This window comes from Amia ocellicauda, chromosome 12, assembly GCF_036373705.1.
Source record: "Amia ocellicauda isolate fAmiCal2 chromosome 12, fAmiCal2.hap1, whole genome shotgun sequence".
NCBI classification, from domain to species: domain Eukaryota; kingdom Metazoa; phylum Chordata; class Actinopteri; order Amiiformes; family Amiidae; genus Amia; species Amia ocellicauda.
Window position 1 is genome coordinate 6714863 of NC_089861.1, and position 24186 is coordinate 6739048.

At 39.1% G+C, this 24186-nt stretch overlaps 1 protein-coding gene across 2 annotated transcripts; it reads left to right on the forward strand.

Moving 5' to 3' along the window:
* Window positions 1-23: 23 nt before the first annotated feature.
* On the forward strand, window positions 24-23753 carry trappc11 (trafficking protein particle complex subunit 11). Of its 2 annotated transcripts, none has more exons than XM_066718167.1 (30): window positions 24-130; window positions 762-988; window positions 1420-1589; window positions 2307-2377; window positions 2949-3063; window positions 3414-3513; window positions 3794-3867; window positions 4228-4324; window positions 4710-4843; window positions 5022-5169; window positions 5425-5518; window positions 8605-8684; window positions 9122-9200; window positions 9318-9372; window positions 10630-10775; window positions 11436-11497; window positions 11672-11804; window positions 12617-12747; window positions 13357-13512; window positions 13912-14099; window positions 14684-14832; window positions 15180-15301; window positions 15652-15771; window positions 15953-16018; window positions 18037-18193; window positions 19646-19757; window positions 20673-20764; window positions 21586-21719; window positions 22747-22914; window positions 23339-23753. In XM_066718167.1, the coding sequence occupies exons 2-30, from the start codon at window positions 785-787 to the stop codon at window positions 23381-23383; spliced, it is 3402 nt and encodes a 1133-aa protein (XP_066574264.1). In that variant the 5' UTR covers window positions 24-130; window positions 762-784; the 3' UTR covers window positions 23384-23753. The 2 variants fall into 2 exon arrangements, with proteins under 2 accessions (XP_066574264.1, XP_066574267.1); XM_066718170.1 differs by lacking the exon at window positions 24-130 and adding an exon at window positions 137-225.
* Window positions 23754-24186: the final 433 nt, after the last annotated feature.

Consider the following 24186-nt stretch of genomic DNA (forward strand, 5'->3'; position numbering starts at 1 on the left):
GGCTGATTGGTCCTCCCGCGGTGTCAATCACAGCTGTGCGGTTCAGTTTCCGGGGTCGCGGAGGGAGGGTCGATGCGCTGACTGTTCTGGATTGGCAGATGAGGACAGGAAATCCGCAAATATAGACACAGTAAGGCTGCGGATACATTATATTTATTTTCCAAACCTGTTACCTTTTAACAGTATTAACTGAAGTGTGTTGACAGCTCAAAATAACAAGTAATTGTACGTTTCTCGAGAAGCTTTCAGCTGAATATAAAAACGTTGGATTTTGTGGGAAGGCCTTGGTAGACGTAGACGTTCAAACGTATATTTACATGTTGAGAGACGTACATGAGTAACAGTATTTAAGAAATAGTGTTATGTGTCTGGCGCAGCTTGTAGTAAATGCATTTACAATATTGTAAAATGAATTATTGTTTTTGACAGCTATGCCCTAACTAACTTCTTATTTTTATATATCCAATACTGATGTTTTCATCATTTAACTGAGTGATGGAAAGTACTCAATGCAGAGATACATCTACCATGCTAAATCAACTATTGGCTACACTTTATCAGGGATGTAAATACATTTGGTGGCAACTGTACATACACTAAAAATCATCATTATATGAATACACTAATTGAGGGAGCGTGAAACATGACTGGTTATTCTTTTGCCTGCATTATCTATACATTTAAATGAATCAATATTTTCATGTACTTTACGAAATACACAAGAGATAAAACTGAACTATCTGACTGGACTTCCTTTCCAGGTGTTGTTCCTGAGCCAGGGAAGATGAGCCCAACGCAATGGGACCTGCCCCCGGAGCTGTGCTGCCGCCCCATGGCCTTTGTGGCCCTGACTGGGCTGGATGTGGTGTACAATGCCATTCACAGGGCCATCTGGGATGCTTTCTGCGCAAACCGGAGGGCGGATAGGGTTCCCATTTCCTTTAAAGTGCTTCCTGGAGACCACGAGTATCCAAAGTGCAGAACTAAGGTAAGGTATATTCTGGAGTGTGGTGAGAGAAAATCTAGCCTGATGCTTGAGGGATGGTGTTTTTTGTTTTTAATGTCCTGGTCAGTCAGGTTTATTATAAAGCCCCTTGATACTAACTTCATTGGTAGCAGCTCAATGTACAGGTGCTTAAAATAATGCTCTTTCTTTTTCTAGTGTCCTGAATTATTTAAAAACCAGAGCAAAGATTCTGACATGACTCAGCTGTAGTATCACTGAACAGAAAGCTAGGCAGCACACACTGCTTTAATTAACATTATTATTTTGTTGTTTGTGCATTGTGCATGTTGCTTAGATTCAGCCAAAAAATGCAATGTTAGCAGTCTGTTTTTGAAGATACAGGGGTGTACTGTACTGGTCCCAAGGGGTATCTCTGTAATTCTCCTACATCATGTGCTGTGTTGTTCCCTCAGAGGACCTCCTATGAGTGGTACATTCCCAAAGGGATGCTGAAAACGGGCTGGATGAACAAGCACTTGAATCTGGTGCCGGCTTTGGTGGTGCTGTTCTATGAGCTGGACTGGGATGAAGTGCAGTGGAAGGAGAAACAGTCAGAGTGTGCTACCAAAGTGGAGATAGTGAGGTACTACCTGCACGTGTTGATCTAAAAAGTGAAAGCTGCCTACTAAGCTCATTAATTGTGTGATGGCCCATCTCTCTTTTGTCACTATGTCTGCACTTACATATGATGCCAAGTGGTGCCAAATGTCATACTTAAATGGACAAATGAAAATCTGTGGGGCTATATTACATCATGTTGCTGCATAGATGAGTCCTTGCCATTTTTGTCCAAATGGGCTTGCCATACTGCTCATAGTAAGACAGAGGGGAAACTTCATCAATGCGCTGACATGCTTTGAACAGTGACTAGTTCCATGTTAGATACATTTTAAAACATAGAATTTAAACATCAGTTATGTGTTGCTAACCAAACTCTGTTATTGCCATGTGGATTCCCTTTCAAACAGCAAGAGAATTAGCTTGAATTGGAGTAATACAAATGTAATTAAAAATCCACATGAAACAAAGCTGCAATAAATAAATGTATATACTATGATTGTTTTCATCCAATGCAAGCCATAAGATTTCTCACAGATCCTGAGACTAAGAGCATTACGGCAAGCCCATTTGGTCAAAAATGGCAAGGACTTGACAGCATGTTTATGTGAGACCGCACTTTAAATTTAAATTTGTCATGACTGAAACGTCAGTGTAAATGCTGCATGCAAGTACTTTAGATCTTTCGTTTTAATAAAGAGATGGTGCCATGTCTTTAAAGTAAATATTTTTATTTTCCTAGGACTAGTTTACAGGGAAGAAACACCAAGGTGGCAGTGGTTTTAATTCAGAAGAAAACACCCCTTCCTCCAGGTAATTTTTGATATTTGTTCACAATTTAATTTATTTTGTGCTTTGGAATGTTAGTTTAAAATATACATCTATTTATAACAAAGGTGTCCCATTTTCCTTGTACTGAATAAAAATATGTATGTTTACAACATACATATTTTGTATGATTTTAGGTGTTTGTTGCAATATTTTCGATGCCTGGCCTTATTTGTAGCAGAAACATGTTTGATTAAATACATTTGTTTAGTGCATGACAAAGGGTCTATTTCACAACACTTCTGAAGATGTAACCTTTATTGTTGCATCAATAAGCATGTTTTAGAAGTGAATGCCCTCTAGTATAAATCATAGACAGGTTGGTTGCTGTAGTTCCCATTTTGCTGGTTTAAAACTGCGCTGATACAATAGACTGTACCCAGGATTTCAAAAAGGGCATGGATTAAGTTGGTCAGGGTTTCCACTTGGCTCTGTGGCTAACTAGGCACCTGTGAGCTGTTCAGTGTTATCAGTGAGAGCCTTTCCCAATGTCTGAAAAGAAGGGACCAGACAGCGCATAGATGGTTTCATGTTGTCTTTGTGTTGGTGTCCACAGGAGAAGACTTGATTGCTTCAGAGAGAGCTGCAACTCTGTGTAATGCCTGTGACCTCTCTGGGAAATCTCTGTTTGTCCTTCCCCACACTGACCACCTTGTGGGTTACATCATCAGGTGAGATGTGTGTGTGATGCTCTCAACTGCAGCCTTTTTGCATTCCCTTCGGTCACTGTGTGTATAATGATGTACACCACTTCTCCCAGGCACAGAGAACTTCATACCTATGTAATTAGCTTTTTCCAAATTCCCATACTTCATAGCACCTTCCTATTGGGTTGCATGAAGAATCTTGTCAAAATGTGAAGCCTGTAAACAGTGATCACATTTTTAATCTTTGATTGGCTGGGAGATCGAAGGTTCGGTTGAACTAGAGCCTTAATCTCTTTTTCATTATTATTTTGTAAGACTTTTCTCATTTCCTTATTCCATTGAAATGTCGCTTACTTGTATGGTTTTTCCTGTAGGTTAGAGAATGCCTTCTATGAACATGCACAGACCTATTACTACACTGAAATCAGGAAGGTGAAGTCACACAAAGAATTTCTCAACAAAACCACCCATCAGGTAAACTACAGAGATTTTTTGTTCTTTCTAAATTACTGTTCAATTATCACTAGACAGTCATAAACATTACAAAATGCTTTTTTAAGGTGTGCTTCACACATTCATTTCAAAGTAGGTATGGGTTTAATATATCTCTGTCCTTTTGTTGGAAAATATGTTAAAATGGTTGTATTTGTGCTTCCCTTCTAAACATATTAAACAATTTTTTCCCCCCTATTACACTCCATTAAAATAGTAGGTACACGTAATTTTAGCTTTTCTTTTTTTTTTTTTTTTGCAGCTCTTGTTCGTGAGACACCAGTTTAAGATCGCGTTCTTTAGTGAACTGAAGCAAGATACTCAAAATGCTCTGAAGTAAGACTTTATTATTGGGCTAGATAAACGTAGGTGCTAAATTGCTAAACTGCATTTATACAAGTGGCATGGTTGTGGTTTTATTCATATGCATGATCGTAACTGTCTCAAATTTTACATTGCTTTTGCCATGAAATAAATGTAAATGACTGGAAGACTGGCAGTGGAAATTGCAGGTAATTTTCAGATTGTAAAATATGTATTTTTAAAGCATTTAAATATTCGAGTGTCAGTGGTGATGTTTTCAGTTGTTGTGAACAGGTGCATGGGGGAGAAAATGTTACACTTTAATCAACATGGGCTGTCTTGGGCTACCTGGTCTTGAGAGCGACTGCTCCTAATATCTTCCCTGTGCTGTAGGTATTACAGGACTGCTTATAACCTCATACACGAACTGAGAGCTCATGAGACAAACATGCTGGAGATAAAAACTATGGCTGGATTCATCAACTACAAGGTGTGTAAAATGCAATAAGTTATTTCTGTAGATAAGCTTATTTCATTACCCATTTTTGTCAGGTACATTGGTGTTATTTGGGAAGTTAAAAAAAAACAACTAAAATCTGTACTGGCTGATAACAAATCTATTCCATTACTGGGTTTTATGCTAGGTTTAATAGTCTGATGAATAGATAATTGACGAATTATGTCATTAAAGAGCTGATTATACTAGGAGATTGTATTTGATTATCCCGTGTATGTAGTGCAGGTGTGCCAAAACTTGAATGCCTGGAGGGCCAATTACTATGTTAGACTCCAGATGGAGGGACAGAGCCTGGGCTGATATTTCCATATGTATAACCCCGGTAGAGCTAATGGGTCTCCGTGCTGTTCTCTTTCAGATATGCCGCCTGTGTTTCCAGCATAACACTCCCCTGGACGCCATTGCTCAGTTCAGGAAGCACATCGATCTGTGCAAGAAGAAAATAGGCAGCGCCGACCTGGCCTTTGAGCACGCGGCCTGGATGTCCAAACAGTAAGCCTTATTCCTGCTCCATGGCAATATAACATTATGGTGCCATTTAGAAAACGCAGGGTGCTCATTATGAAACGTGGCCGTTTGGAGAAAGTCATGAAGATATTATACTGCTAGGGATCAAGCTAGCACAGACACCCCTTTGCTCTTAACTGACGGTCTGCTCTAACCCCTTTAGGTTTCAGTCGTTTGGCGATTTGTTCGATGAAGCCATAAAACTGGGCTTGACGGCTATCCAGACTCAGAACCCGGGCTTCTACTACCAGCAGGCAGCCTACTACGCCCAGGAGCGCAAACAGCAGGCCAATCACCTGTGCAGCCATGAGGTAAGAGGAGCAGACTGCAGGAGAGGGTATTTCTGTAGTGTTATTGTGTTTAACATACATTGGGCAGCAGTGACTGATCACGGCTAACACCAGTGCCACAGGTTCAAGTGAATTTGAATCAGTAAGTCAAATCACTGATTTTAGGAATAAGATTTTTATAACTGTAACACTAATCATATGAGATGTATTATTTTTTTATGTTCTTAATGTTGCATCTTTTGGGTTGTTTTGTAAGGTGGTTTGTCTGTTTTGCAGGCAGCTGTCTGCTACCCCAGCCCCGATCCTCTGGAAACTCCCACTGGAGTCCTGGATTTCTATGGACAAAGACCGTGGAGACAAGGACACCAGAGTGAGTAGAACTATAAAGATGTGAATGATTGTGGCTAATTTGAATATGAACGCTATCCCTTTTGCTGCATTTGCACAACATTGGGTTGAGCACTAATATTTCCAAGTCAAATTCACATAGCCTATTTAAACCGCAAGGTTAAGAGGGTAATTTAGTCTGTGGCTCCAGCAAAATACCTCGTTATTAGATTTAATTCCTGATCATTGTATGAATGGAATGACATTCATACACCAGGTAAGAGGTATAGGAATGTTTGGAAATGCTGCTCTGTGATTGGTTGGTTTCTCAGATGTGATTTATAATCTAATTCGCACACACGTGCACTCCACCAGTGATGTTAGAATTTGAGATGGGATTGTTCATTCAGTTCTAAACCTACAGGCCTGTAGGTGTCAGTCTAACCTAAGCAATGAAAGAATCTGTGCTAATTAGGGCCCCACAGATATCGGAGCACCGATGTTGTCGGCCGATATTGGCCTTTTTACAGAAATATCTGTACTGGCACGTATTCCACCGATAATGGACCGATGTATTTTCTCAAACTATTGGCTAAATATTTTTTTCAAATTACCATAAAATCCTTCATCAGACGTCAGACAATAAATAAATACATGTTTATTTGGTTTTACAGTCGTTATTATAATTGACCATTATTTTTTAACATAGTTATGGTGCTTTAGTTTGTGCTGGAAGCTTCCGACTCCACAGTGATTCTCATGAGCAGCGTGTGAAACAAACACACACCCAGAGAAACACAGGGCTCATAAACCAATAAACATGTGTTTCACTAAAACACTCATAACCAATAGAAAGTGTTTTTGAAGGCTGTGCTGCATTTGAGTGTGCATGGTTTTGATTAATTGTCATGTCTGCAGATTACCGTATACTATGTCATAGAGGAGTATTTTTACTGAAAAGTTAAATAAATCACTTTAGAAAATTCACAATAGTAATTAAAATAAAGAAAAAAGTAAATGGATATCAGCAAACATTTTTTTTTTTCCAAATGACAAGCAAGCTCCGATCACAGTAAAACATCTAAAGAAAATGAGTGAAAGAAGCCTCTCAGACAATGTTGGCTAAAACTGAAACTATACATGATATTTATAAAACTATTTCAAATCCTATCGTTATATTTTTTTGTTATATTTTTCCTTTATTCTCCCTCATTCTACTTATTTAAAATATTCCTACAATGTTTGATTTGAGGGTTGTTATTTATGATGAAAATTTATGTTGCATATTTGATGCAATTTCTCTATGACAGTGACGGATTTGAGGGATCCAAGCTAGGAAATGTCTATTTTGCTTGCTAACAACAATAAAAAAGTGAATATCGGCAGATATATTGGTAATCGGGACATTTAGCTTCCCAATTATCAGTATCGGGACAAACAAAACTGTATTGTTCCGGCTCTAGTGCTAATTTAACTGTATTATTTCCTGTACACTGCAAAGCACTTGTATGGCACAACAGTTTATATAGATAGAAAGATCTACATTTTCCAGATGGGAAGGTATACATTTTGAGAATGTTTTAGCACACTTCAAGATTATATTTTTGTTTATTTTAAAGTAGTCTTAAAACAATTTGTGTCCATTGTCTGCCACAGGCAATTTTGTTAATTCTGAGCTTCAAAGTTCAGGATGAGAACTGCACTTCCTTGCTTTTGTTTGTGTAATTAAACCTATATCACATGATTCTGTTTAGAGATGTAGAACTCAGGAGAAGGACATGTATGTATATTTGTTCTTTGAGGCATACCGTTGACCTTGAAAGTATTTCCACAATTCAATTCAGCAGGTATTGGGTGGTTCATTTTGTTGAATACATCCATTGTTAAATAAGTCCAGTTAAATGGTATATTTCCCTAGTTTGCTGAACAGTGCTTGAGCCTAGAGAAAACACTACATTCTGCAGATTCCAGATTGTATTCCTATGGTTTGTTTTTCAACAAATATTTAGTTGATTTATTAATATTTTCTCCCTTATATACAATGGTATTGCCATAATTTCAAATTAACTGCAGTAATATATTTTTTGCCATATTTCCTGTTCTACCCTTAGTCAATTTCTATGATGTCATCCTTTCATCTTTTAGTTGAATATGTCTATGAATGCACTAAATCACCTGTGAGGTTTGAACACAAGGGGGAGTGTGGGCATGATTGCATAATCCATACTTTTAGATACATAATCCAAACTTCTACCACATTGACTCGCACTCGGTTGAAGAATCTAGATTCAAAACATTTCCTTCCCAGTCCATCTTTTACCATTGATTACACTGTTCCATTAAAAAAAGTGTAACGTATTTAAACAAAGGCATTATCATTTTTGTCATAAAACAGCTAAACCACAGTTAGATTTCCAGTGATAACTTGTCCTTCAGGTTTAACAACAATCTAGAATTTCCTTCTTTTACTCATTTGAAAGCTGTGCATTATATCATCAGTGTCAACACTTGCCGTGATTTATCCCTTACCTAAACTGCCCCTTTTTTGTTTACTTAGTTTTGTTCTTATTAGAACTGTGGTTGAAAATCATATTTCCTCTCACTCTCTGTACAATGTTATTGAAATGTGTATATTGTGTGTCAACAATAATTCATCATGGTTACGCATGTCTGCTAAACAAGCAAACAAGAATTAACAATAAATATTCAGTTTAGCGTGCCCCACTTTGCTGTCTAGATTAAGATTTTAATATAATATAGATTTGGCTTATAATCGCAAAGTGTCTGCAGTATGGAATAAGCAATAGGGCTTCTAAAGACCTGTGTTCTAACCACCAGCGCCTGACAATTCACTGCAGGCAAACTCAACCCCATTTTCTCTCCCAAGTCGCACAAACATTGGCTTCCCGTGTGAAACTGCACACTTGTCGTGATTCAATATTTCATTGCAGTGCAGTTTTGGTGTGATTAATTAACAGATCTCATTGGGGCGGATGTTATAATAACTAATGTGAACTGCAACTTTGTTAGGAATTGATCTTCGCTATACAAAAGTGCTAGTTAAATGTGATCAAATATAATCCTTTTCTATGCACTGGAAATCTTCAATTTTGAACCTGTGATTTGTAGGTATTGACCCTCCAGACCTGGACAAGGAGAGAGAAGGTATCCTGGCCCTGCAGCGGAAAGAGCGAGAAGTCCTTCACTCGGTCAGTCGTTTCAACAAGCAACCGCATTGTCTTAATGGGAAAAACAAAATATCTCTGTGTAACTGATAACGCATTATCAGATCTGTGTTTGTTTCCAGTTATGGTTGTGTCTCTGAATTGTCAGACAGATGCCTTGTGTACTGTTCTTGACTTGGTCTGATATCCAGGCCCCAGCAGTATCCCTTTCATTGCTTCTGACCGGCCTTGACACCAACTTAGCAGCGTGACATTTACTGTGAACTCTAATATTTATACAGGCATGTTTTATACAGTACAGCAGGAGTTTCACAGTGTCACAGATATCACTACTGAGCTACTTTTTCTTATCAGGAATATATTAGATTCCATAAATGGAACATTGACACTGACTTGCCCAACAATGTAATGAAGAAGTTCCTGGCCCCTCCTGGTGTCTTATTGTTGTTGTGTGCTTTCAGGAACTGATCATTGCTCTCTTAAGCAACGCAGTGGCTCAGTTCAAGAAGTACAAGTGCCCAAGAATGAAGAGCCACCTGAGTAAGTTTTTTTTGTTTGTTTTTTTTCCCTTCCCTCTGTAATTTGTCCCTTAGAAGATTGTAGAGTGTAGAGATTTTGTTCCTTCCAGAGATTAACAGATTTCTGTCTTCTTTACAGTGGTACAGATGGGTGAAGAATATTACCATGCAAAAGACTACACTAAAGCATTGAAGTAAGTTGGAGATTTTTGCAATGGTCATGGGCAGGAGTTCTTTTACTTCAGGCCCTTCAAAACGGTGCAGGTTTTGGTTCCAGACAACATCTTAATACATGTTACCATATATGGTGTTTTGGTTGAATGATTGGCTGTCTGGTGTGTAACAGGGCTCGTAGTGTATTGCCGTGTTACTGTGATGTCCTTTGTTTTGAGATTAGAAGAGTGTTGACACCTTGCCGTGTGATGAGTCCAGTCTGTTAGGCATAGCAGGTCTGTTGCTCTGTTGACACCAGTGACGCAGAGGTGTGCCTGAGACAGCGGTTGTGTCCAGGCGTTTCTTGGTCTTGTCGCCCCATCGTGACTCATCAGTTACTCGTTGCCTTACAGCGTTATCGGAGAGCTGCAATTTGGCTTTTCTTGCATAGTGGAAAAGAAGCCTTTAGTGTTTCCCAGCCCCTCGTCTTATTGCTCAAACGCAGTTCCTGGAGGGCCAGTGTACTGTCTGGTTCTTGTTCCAACTGTAACTCTCTCAATTACTTTAATAAACTTAGACGTGTACAGTACAGAAAAATTCAGCTGAGGCAAAATATGGCTTTTACATGATCTTTTATCATCACCTTGCATCTTCTTTACCTAGCGTCATTAAAAAAAATAATAATAATAATAATTAAACGGGGGGGAAAAAATTCAATAAATTTCATATAGAATGAGACCCCTATCTGAGGTTTTGATTGTCTAGTTAATGTTTTTATTGATTTGTGTTATATACACCTCTAAAACCTTGACAAGTAGTGAAAGAACCTCTGCGCTGAATGTCCACTTTTGAATTCAGCGATAGAATGTAATTTATTGTAACATTTTAAAAATCTACTGTCAAAGCAGACATTCTTACGGATGGTGTAGCATTGTCTTAGAATACATTGTAATCAAAACAACCTGTCCTTAACTGCCTGCAGTGTGTGCGCTGCTCAGAGGAAGAGTCGAATGACCTTGTGGTTATTCAACAAAGAGTTTAAACCACTGCTACGGCAAACAGCAGATGGACCAGCGCTCTCGCAGACCCCTCCCCAATACAACAAGTGTAAAATTGCTAATAAAGTCAAGTGTCCCAGTAATCTGCTACTAAGTGCTAGTGGAGAGCTGAGCTGATTCACAGTTGACAATGTTGAATTGGGATGATATCATTATAGATTCCTATTAGTAAAAACAAAGAAAGAAGAAAATACTTGGGTCAGTCTGAGGAGTATGTGTGCTTTCCTGTTTGTGTTGCAGGCTGTTGGACTACGTCATGTGTGATTACCGCACAGAGCGCTGGTGGATGCTGCTCACCTCCATCCTGACCACAGCTCTGAAGTGCTCCTACCTGATGGGGCAAGTGAAAGACTACATCACGTACTCTCTGGAGCTGATCGGCAGGGGTATCCTTTCTATGGTGGTACAGCAGTTACATAAGAACATAAGAAAGTTTACAAATGAGAGGACGCCATTCGACCCATTGTGCTTGTTTGGTGTCCATTAATAACTAAGTGATCCAAGGATCCTATCCAGTCTATATTTAAATGTTCCCAAATTTTCAGCTTCAAACACATCGCTGGGGAGTTTGTTCAGATTGTGATGCCTCTCTGTGTGAAGAAGCGCGTCTCCTGTTTTCCGTTTTGAATGCCTTGAAGCCCAATTTCCATTTGTGTCCCCGGAATACATTGTGATTATGGTTCCACTGCTTCCCAGCTTGTTCAGTTGGCCTTCAGTTTTTCAAGGTGGGGTGCAGAGATGCACAAAGGGGGGAGCAGCTTTTACAGTGATGGTTAGAGGTATTCATACCCTTCTTTGAAACCATGCATTTTCTTTGATAACTAAGAACAGGGAATGTGAGGATCATTGACTACCACTGCATTCGTGTCTATGGAGAGGCAGTGAAAAGTTTACACCCCTCTTTTGAGCAGTCCGACCGTTTCCAGTAATGGATCTGCAAACTCTGGGCCTGTTTTAGTGCAACAGAGAGGAGTGTGAACAGGCTGAATGTGAATTTGCTTTTTAAAAACCTAAAAACATAACCTTAACCACAACCACAACTCCAGCTTCTACTCTAGCGGAGGATCAGAAGTCTCGCATTGAAAAGAATCTGATGAAAGTTTTGATGGTGAGTTTTTGCAGAAAAGGGCGCTTGCTGACTCTTGAAAAAAGCGCGTGCGGGATGGACGCACCTTCATTTTTGCATGAGGGAGAACACGAGGCACCTCCTTTTCAGGTGTGGGTTCGTGCCAATAGCTGGCAGGGCCTCCATTTACCCAGCATTTCCTGATCCGCTCTGCAGAACGAGGTTCCTGACTCTGAGCCGGACTGCGACTCGGCCGCAGTGAGGGCAGCGCAGGGCCTGTGGAGCGACCGCGTCTCTCTAGCCGGCAACAACGAGTTCACTATTGAAGTGCAGGACTGTATTCCTTTTGGTAAGTAGTACTTGTAGCTGCACACCTGGCAACTGTAATTTGCTTAAATTACACCTCAGACACTATGGCTTAAACATAATTACTACTTCACCCATGTTGATCTTCACCCAAATGAGGAATCTCCTTCCTCACACCTACTTCTCCATTCACAGATCCAACACAGGGTCTTAATCCAGTCAAATCAAGCAGTTGGAGTTCCTTATTTGGCTCCGTGGCCAGCTGAACGGTCTTCCTATGGCATAGACCTGCAAATTAAAGTAACAGAAATACTAATAATAACTGCCATTTCAATTGGGTGTGTAATTAATTCATTGTCTTTTAAATCAAATGCAAATGGCCCAATAATTGTTACATAATTTGGCAGATGCCTTCATCAAGGCTTACATAACATGGTACTTACAATAGATTCCCAGAAACCTGATTGTTTATATCAGTGGTATCCAAGCACCGGTCTGCAGCATATCGCATTCATCTCAAACCCATATTCTACCACTTGACCACCATCTTAAAATTCTGTCTTAAAAAATTAAAGGTTTTCCCTGAAGTATGAATGCATCATATTTCCACTTTAAATGTCAATTTGTAACTGTTATTTTAAAAGAAAAATACAAACCATCTACAGTTCCTACTGATGCATGGCACAAGCATGTTGAAATGAAATGTACACAAATCAACATTATGTATATACATGATATACTTGAACTACAATGTAGGTGTTTGTAGTCTTATAATTGTGAATTTAAATGTTTTCCTGTACCAGAATAGGCAATTTAAGCTTACTTTCTTTGTCTGTCTTATACCTTAAATTACAGTTCAGTGCAAAGCCAAATTTCTTTGCCCCAGTTTCCACGTTGATGTTCCAGTTCAGCTTCAAGTCTTCCTGAAGGCAGACTGTCCACACCCCATCCGATTCTCTAAGCTCTGTGTGAGCTTAAGTAACAAGGTAACATGGCTCCAAAGCTAGTGACAGCTTTTATTGTTCACTCTTTCACACATAAGAATAAAATTTTGAAATCTAATGTTAAGCTTACCACGCCTTTGGTACAGATTACCCAAAAATAGTTCTTAGATGAGCTATTAATTAAAACTTAAAGCTTTGTGGCATTGCACAAATTAAATCTGTCAACAGGTTGAATGACAACAGTTCACATAGATATGAGCTTCTTTTTCTCAGTGTCAAAGTCAACACATAATTTACTTATTTTTTCAAATTAAAACATGCAGGCATGAGAGCTAAAAGAGAACAAAGATCAACTGAGGTTAGATATTTTCTTTGAGTTAAAGAATGTTTGCTTGATTATTCCAATAAATAATACTACTTAATAATTACCCTAATCATACTTGCCTTTTATTTTTGCCTTACATACGAATGTATTATTTTTGTTTCTGTGGTGTCTGTTTTTGTTGTTGATTCTTAAACAGAACTAGGTATCTGTATTTTTTTGTATACATTTTTTTCCCCATCACCATTTCCCTGATTAAACAGTCTTGATTGACTCCTACTTTTACAGTTCTGATTCCAATGCATTAACCAGGGCTTTCTGATTTTTAGGAATACAACCAGTACTGTATGATAGAGGAACCGTGTCAGTCAAGTGATATTCTTGAGCCCTCCACCCAAGAGACCCTATGTCTGGTCCCTGGAAAAACAAGGAAATACTCATTCAAATTTGTGGCCCGCACTGAAGACGTGGGAAAGAAGATAGAGGTAAAACGAATACAGTTTGTTGAAAATCTTTGAAGACTGGTTTCTCTTCTCAAGTTGAGTAACTTGTCAAGTTGTGGCCTTAAAGGCATCTAACCAAACACTTATGAGGTTTTAATTCTACTTTCCACTTCCTGGGTCTGTCATTTAGTTAACGGAAAGAGATAATATTTCTTCATTGGTGCAGTGCTTTATAGTTCAGCCTTTCACAAGAAAATGTTCTATAACAGTTGCAGTGATTTTAGGGTTAGGGGCATGTCCGTATAAACATTGTACCGTGGAGCTGAGAAGAGTTGTGGATGTGTTTGCCATGTCATGCTGCCCCCTAGGAACATCTGCATTTTCGAACTGTAAAAAGGTACGGGATTGTCAAGTGTAATCCCTCTGCGTTTTGACTGGCAGATCACCTCAGTAGACCTGATGCTGGGGGGGGAGAGCGAACGCTGTGTCTTTCTGAACTGGCGAGGCGGTGGCGGAGACGCGGCATCTTCCCATGAGGCCCTGCAGGCAACACGCTCCTTCAAGAGAAGGCTGCGTCTTTCAGAAAGCCAAATGGACTGGGACACCGTCTCCATACAGGCCAGCACCATGTGAGTTTTCTCTGAAGGCGTGTCGTCGGGTCTAGGGAGCTGTCTTAATAATACAGGGAATGTGTACCTAGTGCCTTTATAAGGTCCCATACCTTGACTGTTATATTGCATCTGTTTACTCAGCCCCGATTCACACTGAAATGAAACGACCCCATTCTGAGCTTATGTACTGTTACATATCCCCTCCTGTATATTAGTACGAATTAAGTAATTTCCATTAGTACGGCTACTACATCAGAATCGCTCGCCAACACGTCATGACTTTTCCACATAATCGCCACCAATGAGACCAAATCATTCAGTGTAATCTCTAGCAGAAAATAAATTACCATGGAATTTCTTCAGTTTCCAGCTACAAAATAATACTATCAATCTATGATCTGTCTTATCAGGATACTACTATATCTTCCTAATTTGAGATTATTATTATTATTATTATTTTCATCTTTTCATTGTTTTTTATTTGTTGGAGGCACATTGGGACCTGAATTGCGCACTATAAATACAAATAATAGGGATGATGGTTGTGCTTGGTTCTGCTATGATGACCTGCTGTCAAACCCCTGTGGTGTGTGTTTCTTCAGGGTGATATCCCGAGTCCCGCGGATTTCAGTGCAGCTCCGTCACGAGCCCCCCGCTCTGAACAATGAGATGTACTGCATGGTGGTCACCATCCAGTCCCAAGAGGACGCCGTTGCTCGAGACGTCAAGCTAACAGCCGGACTTAAACCAGGTAGGTGGAGTCCTATGTGCCTGGGTGTGCTTTTTAATATGTCCAGTGTATTCACCTGGGATGTGATCATGTGAAAATTCACCTAATTCACCTAATTTAGTGCCTTAACAGAACCAATTAAACTACTCATCACAGATCTTACATTGTGTGGTTTAAAGAGCTGCCAGACCATTGCTTTACACAATGAGCAAAAGGCAGATTTACCTGTGTTAACTTTGATAATATTTACTTTCAAATACAAATAAAATCTGAAAAACACATTCATATAAATCATGTATTTAAGGAAACCTGTAGTTTACACTTGTCCCTTGTAAAAAAATATATTGTTTAATATTTGCTTCGTTTAGGTCAGGACGCTAACCTCACACAGACAACGCACGTCACCATGAACAGCTCTGAAATGTGTGATGACTCGCACCCTGCTTTGCTTCCTGACATCTCCATTGGAGAGCTGCAGCCAGGACAGAAGGTAACATACATCGCCTCCTCTGAGGAGTTAAAATGTGCGTCATGCATCAGTCATTGTCACAGTTGTATATGAAGTTAGAGTATGCTTTTAAAGAAAATGTACAGAATGGTTGTCAAATCATATGTGTTGGAATGCAAGAAAAGGACTGACACTTTAAATATTAGAATAAGCTTTAATAGGTCATTCATTGCTTTTTTGATTCCAGAATTATACTGAATTTATGCAATTAAAAACAAAAATGTAAAACAGGGTAGGGAAGCATGCCAGCTGAGAGGCAGGAACTGATCAGTGGTGTTATACACTCGCTTGCACGAGGAATTTTTGTCATGTTTGTGGTCATTTTATAACAGATTGAAAAGCCGCTCTACATCCTCTGCAGTACGACAGGATCACGAATCTTCCTGGTCCACGTTTCTTACTCTGTGACTACAGTAGTAGAAGAAAAAGAAATTGTCTGCAAGTGTCACAAAGTAAGTCATTATCTGATATATATATATATAAGCAATAGCTAGCTACAGTCATTGGGGCTGAAGTAGGATTGAGTTATTAATATCACTTACCAGCAGAACTTTTTGTTTAGTTTTTCAAAATATTACTGATCTTTTCAAATGTAAATATGTCTTGTGATTAAAACTACTTTTCTGTCTTCAGGATGAAACTGTGACTATAGAAACGGTTGTCCCATTTGAAGTTGCGGTTAAATTTGTCTCTGCAAAGGTGAGTGCAATTGAATTTCAGTCGGTTTTACATTTTGAACAGTCGGCTTTAGCTGCTTAGATATGCTGGAATAGAAAAGGTCTTGCTGTCTGTATTTTACAGAGTTTATAGAGTTCATACAAATATTTTTTAAGAATACAAAAGATTTAGAGAACTTGGGAACAGAGAAGAAAACAAACTTAGCATGTTTTGAGTGTTAGTATCTAGCCACTCCCTGCAGTACATGCTTGTTGAAGAGCAGGCATTGCAATAATGACCACAAACTGATTACAATGTTTTTTGTTAGTATACTCAAACTCAAAGCTCTTCTTTACTGGAATGTAAATGTTGCCCATTTTTCCAATTGTGAGATTTTGTCTCAGATTCTAAACATTCAGCACATGTTCCAGCTGACATGCATTAGCTACCTATACCAGCACCGCTCTGCATTGATACTGTTGCTGATTCAAAATTGGGATGGCAGAGCAATATACAGCTCTGGAAAAAATAACAGACCACTCATCACAGGACAGACATGTGGGCCTGTTATCTTTCTCTTCTGTCTGGTCTACATACAAGTGCCTGTAGTTTGTAACTTCTCTAAGACTGTTCTTGAGATTGCCTCTTGAACCTCTTCCTTCCAGCTGCTTGTAATAAAAACCTTTTGATTGGAGGTGCATCTCTCTCTGGATTTCTGCGACTCTTCAACAGGGTCTTGATCTCGTGGTTCTCCATCCACATGTTGATTGACCTGGCTGTGTGGCATGGATCATTGTCCTGCTGGATAAGCCAATCTTCAGAGTTGGGGAACATTGTCAGAGCAGAAGGAAGCAAGTTTTCTTCCAGGACAACCTTGTACGTGGCTTGATTCATGCGTCCTTCACAAAGACAAATCTGCCCGATTCCAGCCTTGCTGGAGCACCCCCAGATCATCACCGATCCTCCACCAAATTTCACAGTGGGTGCGAGACACTGTGGCTTGTAGGCCTCTCCAGGTCTTCCCGTCTAACCATTAGACGACCAGGTGTTGGACAAAGCTGAAAATTGGACTCAGAGAAGATGACCTTACTCTAGTCCTCTACGGTCCAATCCTCAGCCTGGCTCTTCTTTGCTTCTCATTGATGAAGGGCTTTTTTCTAGCTTTGCACGACTTCAACACTGCCCCTAGGAGCCTGTTTCGAACCGTCCTCGCCATGCACTTCACTCCAGCTGCCGTTTGCCATTCTTTTTGTAGGTCACTTGATGTCATCCTGCGGTTGTTGAGTGACATTCGAATGAGTTGGCAGTCATCCCGGTCAGTGGAGAGTAATTTTTGCCCTCTGCCGGTCTGTAGCTTTGTTGTCCCCAATGTCTGCTGCTTGACCTTGTTCTTATGGACCGCCATCTTTTTTTAATTTTAAGGATGAAAGCAACCCGACGCTCACTGTATCCCTCTGCCAGAAAAGCCAGAATTGAACCCTTCTTTTCCTCACTCAAAACTTTCCTTTTCAATTCTTTTGGCATGGTCAAGAGTTATTTTTTTTATTCCAGTTACTTTTGAGGTACTACTAGCTAGGGCTGGGCGATATGAGTGGGATTTGCGACACTATGATATAAACAATAGTGCATAATATGAAACGATAGACGTTTTTCTATCGTCACACAATATATATTGTCATATTGCACAGCCCTACTACTAGCACTATTTTTGCCATCCAGCTGGTCCTATTGCAAGAGGACAGTGATGACTACAGCAGTGTTTTTTATACTTTTCCTCGTTAAATAAGATTCGGTTCAGGTGATCACCTAATCAGTAGCTCATTCAGTACAATGAGGTGTGCCTGTGTTGGAATTCAACAGACACTGGAATGGAATGGCTGCCATACATGTAGAGATGCTGATTGAACTCAAATTTGCAGTGGTCTATTAATGTTTTCCAGAGCTATATTTTACTATTTTAATGGTCACTTGAAAAGTAAAAAAAAAAAAAAAAAAAAAGATTTTTCTGTATCTTCCAATCCACATCACTGCTGGTCGTCTGTCTTTATTCAATTGCCCAGTTTGAGCACCTGGACCGAGTCTATGTTGACATCCCCTTCCTCCTGATGATGGACATACTCAGTGCCTCTCCATGGCCTCTCCACTTAGTGTCCAGTGAGCTGCTTCTGGCTCCTTCCATGGCTGCTGTCGACCTGCTGGAGTCCCAAGTGGAACAGGGTATGTCTGCTATGATAGGAGTCTATATGTGGTCTATGTATGTATATATATATATATATATATATATATATATATATATATATATATATATATATAGTTCTGTAGTTGTATGTTTATGTACATGCATATGAATGAGTTTATATTTATGTGTATATGTATATGTAAAGTCTACACCCCCTTTAACAATGTCCACCTTAAAACTGAATTTGTATGGTTGGATAAGTGTCCACTCCCTGTTATATCATTAGCTCAGGTGTAAGCAATTGCCTTCAAAATCACACAGCAAGGTCCTCCACCTGAGTTAAATTGAAGTGATTCATATGAATTCAGGATAAATTCAGTAGTTCCTGTAGTTCCCTCTGCTGGCTAGTGCATTTCAAAGCAAAGGCTCAACCATGAGCCACCAAGGAGCTTTCAACAACAAAAAAAGGAAACTGATCAGATAGGCTACCAATAGGCAAATGCCATCTTTGCAAGAGCTATAGGCATTTATGGCCAAGACTGATCAAAGTGTGCATGTGAAAACAATAGGTGCGTTTACACTGCCATTTTTGATCCAGATCAATTGCATCGGTAGCAATTGATCCTGGCAGTTTGGACGAGTTTGCAAGTTCCTGCAGCACTGCAGCAGCGTTTGTTTTAATGGAAGGCATCAAAGGAACAAATGTACTGATGTGTTTGATTCAGAGCAGAAATGCCAGTGTAAAAGTGCCTATTGTCCTAAGCACTCCACAAATCGTGCCTGCATGGTAGGGTTGCAGGAAGGAAGGCATTATTCAAGAAAGCCCACCTGAAACACTCAGGAGATTGTGTAACCATGTGGTAAAACGTTTTGTGCCTACACTGAAAGGAGCAAAAAATAAGTCCTTGAATGTCCCAGTCAGCCTCGACCTAAATCCAATCGGAAATGTTTGACATGACTGGAAGATTGCTGTCCATCAAGTCTCTCCAAGGAGCTTGACAGAGATGGAACAGGTTTGTAAAGAAGGATAGTCAAATATTGCCAAATCTAGGTGTGCAAAGTTGGTAGAGATGAATCCCAACATATATACAGTATGTATATATGTGTATGTATATGTACATTAACTTCATTTTTTATTAATAATATTATTATTATATGCACAGCTGTTGATACCACAGGTCATTTTCTCAAACACCAGAATTCTCCTGTCAGCAGTGAAGTGGGAAGATTATTGAGTTCCTCTTCTTTCCCTTTGAAATTGCAGGTTTTTTCCTTTTGGGTAATTTTTAATAATCTTTAATTAGAGGTTGGAACAGACATGGGAGAATGGTGTTGACAGTGAGAATGAAATGCACATTAATCAATTTTTAAAATGAATTAACCATGTATTCACAAGGTAACAATGAAAAGTGGAAGTTGGTAACATCTGTTTGCTCTCTATTTCTGGTGCGGTGTCACTGGTGTGCCCGTGTTCTCGGGTGTTTTTGCAGTGGTTTTGCAGACTGGGGAGTGTGCCAGCGAGTGTTTCTGTCTGAAGTGCCCCCCAGTGACTAGCGGGGTGAATACTGTGGCATCTGGTCGATATGTTATATCCTGGAAAAGGTCAGCATTCTCTCGATACACGCGTTACAATTGCTAAAAATCATCACATTTTACTGTAGTATAGTTATATTTGTTGTATAGTGTTTTTTAGTGAATTATAATTGTTTGCCATTGTTCCACCTTAATAGTATTGATATTAGTACACATTCACTCACACACTAACTGAAATTTTAGTTTTTGACATTCATCAAATTAATTGTATCTCACCCCACAGCATGTAGTTTTTTTTTTTTTGGCACATATCTACTTTTACCTGAACTGCGGTTTCAAAATATTGCATTGTATTTTCTACTTCTTTATAATTTCATTAAGTGGAAGTTGCCCTTGGGTAAGGGTGTCTGCTAATCTCCATTAAGGCCAATGCAAATAACAGTAGCCAAAACTAAATAAAATATGATTCACGGCCTGTTTGGGATTCTATTTTCCTGAGATTAAATCATGAATTTAAATAATAAATTCTCAAATGAAAGATGCATGTAAATCTGTATCTCTTCACTGTTAAAATTAAATCCTTTGAAAAGATGCAGAAGATTTAGAAAAACACGCCAAAGACAGTGAGTGTGGCAAGGACAGGTTTCCCATTAATGGTGGTGTGCTTTTCTCAAACTTATGCAGAGGAATATCTGATTTTAGACACATTCACCGTGATGTCTGAAAGTTTTCACTGTTCTTTGGCAGTTGTTAAGGCTCGAAAAAGCTCTGTAACTTCTAGTAATAGTAACGGGAAAAATACGGGTGTATAATACATAGTACAATAAGGAAAATGTTCATGTTTAACTGTGGTTTGTTTATGTAAATAGGCACATTGTTATTATTATTATTAAGTGTCAGTGATAACTATGTACCTAGAATATGTAGCTAGATCTAAATCCCATTCATTGATGCTTAGATAGATAGATATATTTTTTATTTCAGAAAGTCTGCTGCTGAAAATGTACCTGTTGTAAGCACGGTGATTACTCTCCCTCATGTGATTGTAGAAACCATTCCACTATACATACATGCAGGTAAGCACATGTCACACCACTTTAGTTGTGAAACAGAGTATTTTACTCATAGTAAAGGACACTATTTTATAAAATTAGCAGTCCAAGTACAAACAATATACTTATTTTGTAATGCAATGGACACTACTTATTATTTTGATCAATTCTCATCCTGCAGTTGATAGTAAACTGTCTTTGTTTCCCTTAATGTTAAAGTGGGAGCAGTATCCTATTCATACGTTCTTTATGTGATGTGACTGAATCTGATGTTTGCTAATTCCTCCTACACAGATTGCTCAAATCCACCAATAATGATTAATGTATTGTGTAAGAGTGTGTACCATATTGGGGGAAACAAACTTCATGGAGAGTTAAATCAGGAGTTTCTGTGGTCTCCAGCTTTGGTACTGGAGAGCCTCAATCCACCATTGACTTAATTTAGTAATTGGTTGCTTTAGGTAATTAAGAGCTTGGTTAGAATGCCTTCACCGCCTCCCCTTTGTCAGAGGCTACATTGAAATATTTTTTTTTTTTTAAAGATATTGGGTACGATTTAGTTTGTAGCTTTTTGTATCTGGTAACTCTGGGTATTCAGTGTTCCCTTTCAGTGTAATTAGACCTAAACCAAAGACATTTGATCAACCTGTGAATCACAAATGACAAACTCTTATCTGATCTCATTTTTATTTACATTTCTGACAACGAATGAAACCCTGATAAGGTTATCCTTTTGTGATTCGCAGGTAGAGTTTTTATTTTGTTTTGGCATTCGTAGCTGTTTAAACATGTTCTGCGAGATACACGTTAATGGTTAAAGCAGCTTTGTTTTTCTGTATTTGAAGATCTGCCGTCTTTTGGGCGTGTTCGGGAGTCGTTACCTGTCAAATACCACATCCAGAACCGCACCAGTCTAGTGCAGGATGTGGAGATGTCAGTCGAGCCCAGCGATGCCTTCATGTTCTCTGGCCTCAAACAGGTGTGTGGAGTGTGTGGTCAGCATGGGTACTGAGTTTGAGGACTGTATTTTCCTTTGCAGAGACACAGATCTTCTGGAGAAGTAAACAGAAGGGGCAGTCCCTTAGTGCAACTTGTTACTGCTTTTATAACCTACTTGTTTACAACTTACACAACGGCATCTCGAATCAAATAAGATCCAGCAGTCTGCTCTCGCATGAAACGTGTTGCGGTTTTTAACTGAGCTTTAAACAACAGGTATGTTACATAAAAAGAGAAAACTTTTGAAGAAAAGACAAGCAAAACATCAAAACTTCAAAACTTCAATCTTGATGTTGTGATAATCTCTCCAGTCTTTCATCTACAGCTTACATTCCACCTTACAAAATAAAGCATTCATATCTCAGCTCTCCAGATTCCTCTATTAAAATGCAATGAGGCAATACCATAGTTTGGTTAATTTTGAAATAATTATTTTGTAAGAGAATGTACATTTATAAAAATATAGTTTTGTTTGTTTATACTATTATCAAATGTATAGAAAGTCCTAGATTTGATTGGATCTGAATGACTTACTTTTTGTGATACATATTTAAAACATGACAGTTCAGTTATTTTTTTCTGAGGCTGGTTTATCATAGCATGCATACCATCTGTACACGTTTTTCCAGTTACTTTTCTAAAAGACAGTAATAAAGAACATTTTCCTTTGAAAAAGTAATTGAGTTGGTCCGCAGTATGTTTTACAATTGTTGCTTACATTCCAAAGAGCTTTTCAAGTTTCAAGACAACATAGTGATGACTTCTATATGTACAGTTCGACATTTCTTTCACCTACAGTGCCCTCCTTGTTCCATTTTACATTAAATTGAAATGAAACCCCAGAATAGCCTTAAGACTTACACATTTTCATACTTTAGTGTGTGTGTATAATCATGGGATGTCATATTCTTGGCTTATTGGATGCCTCCTCATTTCCATGTCAAATCCCTGGCCCCTTGCTTCCAGTCACTGGTCAGTAAGTCATTCATAGCTGGCTCATCTTCTAGGTGCGACTGCGGATCCTGCCTGGAACCGAGCAGGAAATGCTCTACAACTTCTACCCTCTGATGGCTGGCTACCAAAACCTGCCCTCGCTCAACATCAACCTGCTGCGCTTCCCCGGGTTCACCAGCCAGCTCCTGCGCCGCTTCCTGCCCACACGCATTTTTGTCAAGGTACAGCACCACTCCAAAGAGGACTTTAAGACCAATTTACTCTTACAATCCTCCCTCAGTGTGAAAGACTTATTTGTTGTTTTTAATTGTAATAAACACAGCATAGAATGGTCTCCTTTAACTCCTGTGGAATTCACATTAAAGCTGCTGAATATTATATTTATGCTACAATTGAAAAGATACACAACTAGTTCGTACATTTTTATTGAAGTGCTGCGGTTCTGTTCTTTTACTTGAAATTGTTCTTGTGGAATGTATTGGCTGATCTGAACATGCCTGAACTAGCATTCAGATTGCTTGATATAAGGTATCATAAAAACTGACAACATATTACATGCACATTACATATAGATGCTACCATGGTGCACTCATTTGGTTCATGTTCTCGGATTATTGTGTTGATTTCTCTGCTTTTTAATTTCAGCCACAGGGACGGCAAGTGGATGATGCTTCAATTGAAGCCGCTTAACGAGCTGAAGGATACCTAAATACAGATCTGCAAATTGAAGGTCCGATTGTCAAGCAAATGTCCATTAGACATCTTTTCAAACGTAGAGACCTGGGTTCTTGTCAGTCTTGATTCTGTTGCTCCAGAGTGTAGTGCGCTGAACTGCATTCATATTTTTATAACTTTACTGCTAGAAACTAATTAGACATTCTGACACATCATTTGGTTTCCCAGTCATAAGTAAAAATAAAAAGTCAAATAGAATCTTTAATATTTATTCATTATGTTGTGGAGCTGTTTAAGCAGCATGTGATGTTAATTTGTACAGTAAAACTATGTCCTATCCACTGAAATCTGCATATGTTCTTCATTAAACTTTGATTTAAATAAATGTGGTTCTGGTGGGGGTGTTACATTTTAGCAATTCAGCTTTCAACCATCGATTGCATAATAAAGCATGCAAAAGGCAGTAATCAACAATTAGAGCAGTAAATCAATCGTGCATGCACTTAGAAATCCAACCAAAGAAAACCCTAAAACTCGTAAATCAGTGATCCCTGTCACCCTAACTTGGCACCATACCTGTCAGTTATGATCACTAACTCGATTAAAGGGCACATTTGTTTAGAGTGGACTAGACACGAGAAGAGCAGCAGACAGTCATTTATATCTGTATTATTAACGAGATTGATTTAATAATATGAAAACCAAAAGCATGGGCCTCAGTATCTAAAGCCCCGCGGCGGCGTGGTCTCTCCTGGCACAGTGCGTGTGAGAGGGTGAAGGGTGGCGGCTGGGGCAGTTTGAATCTGCACTGCTCAATG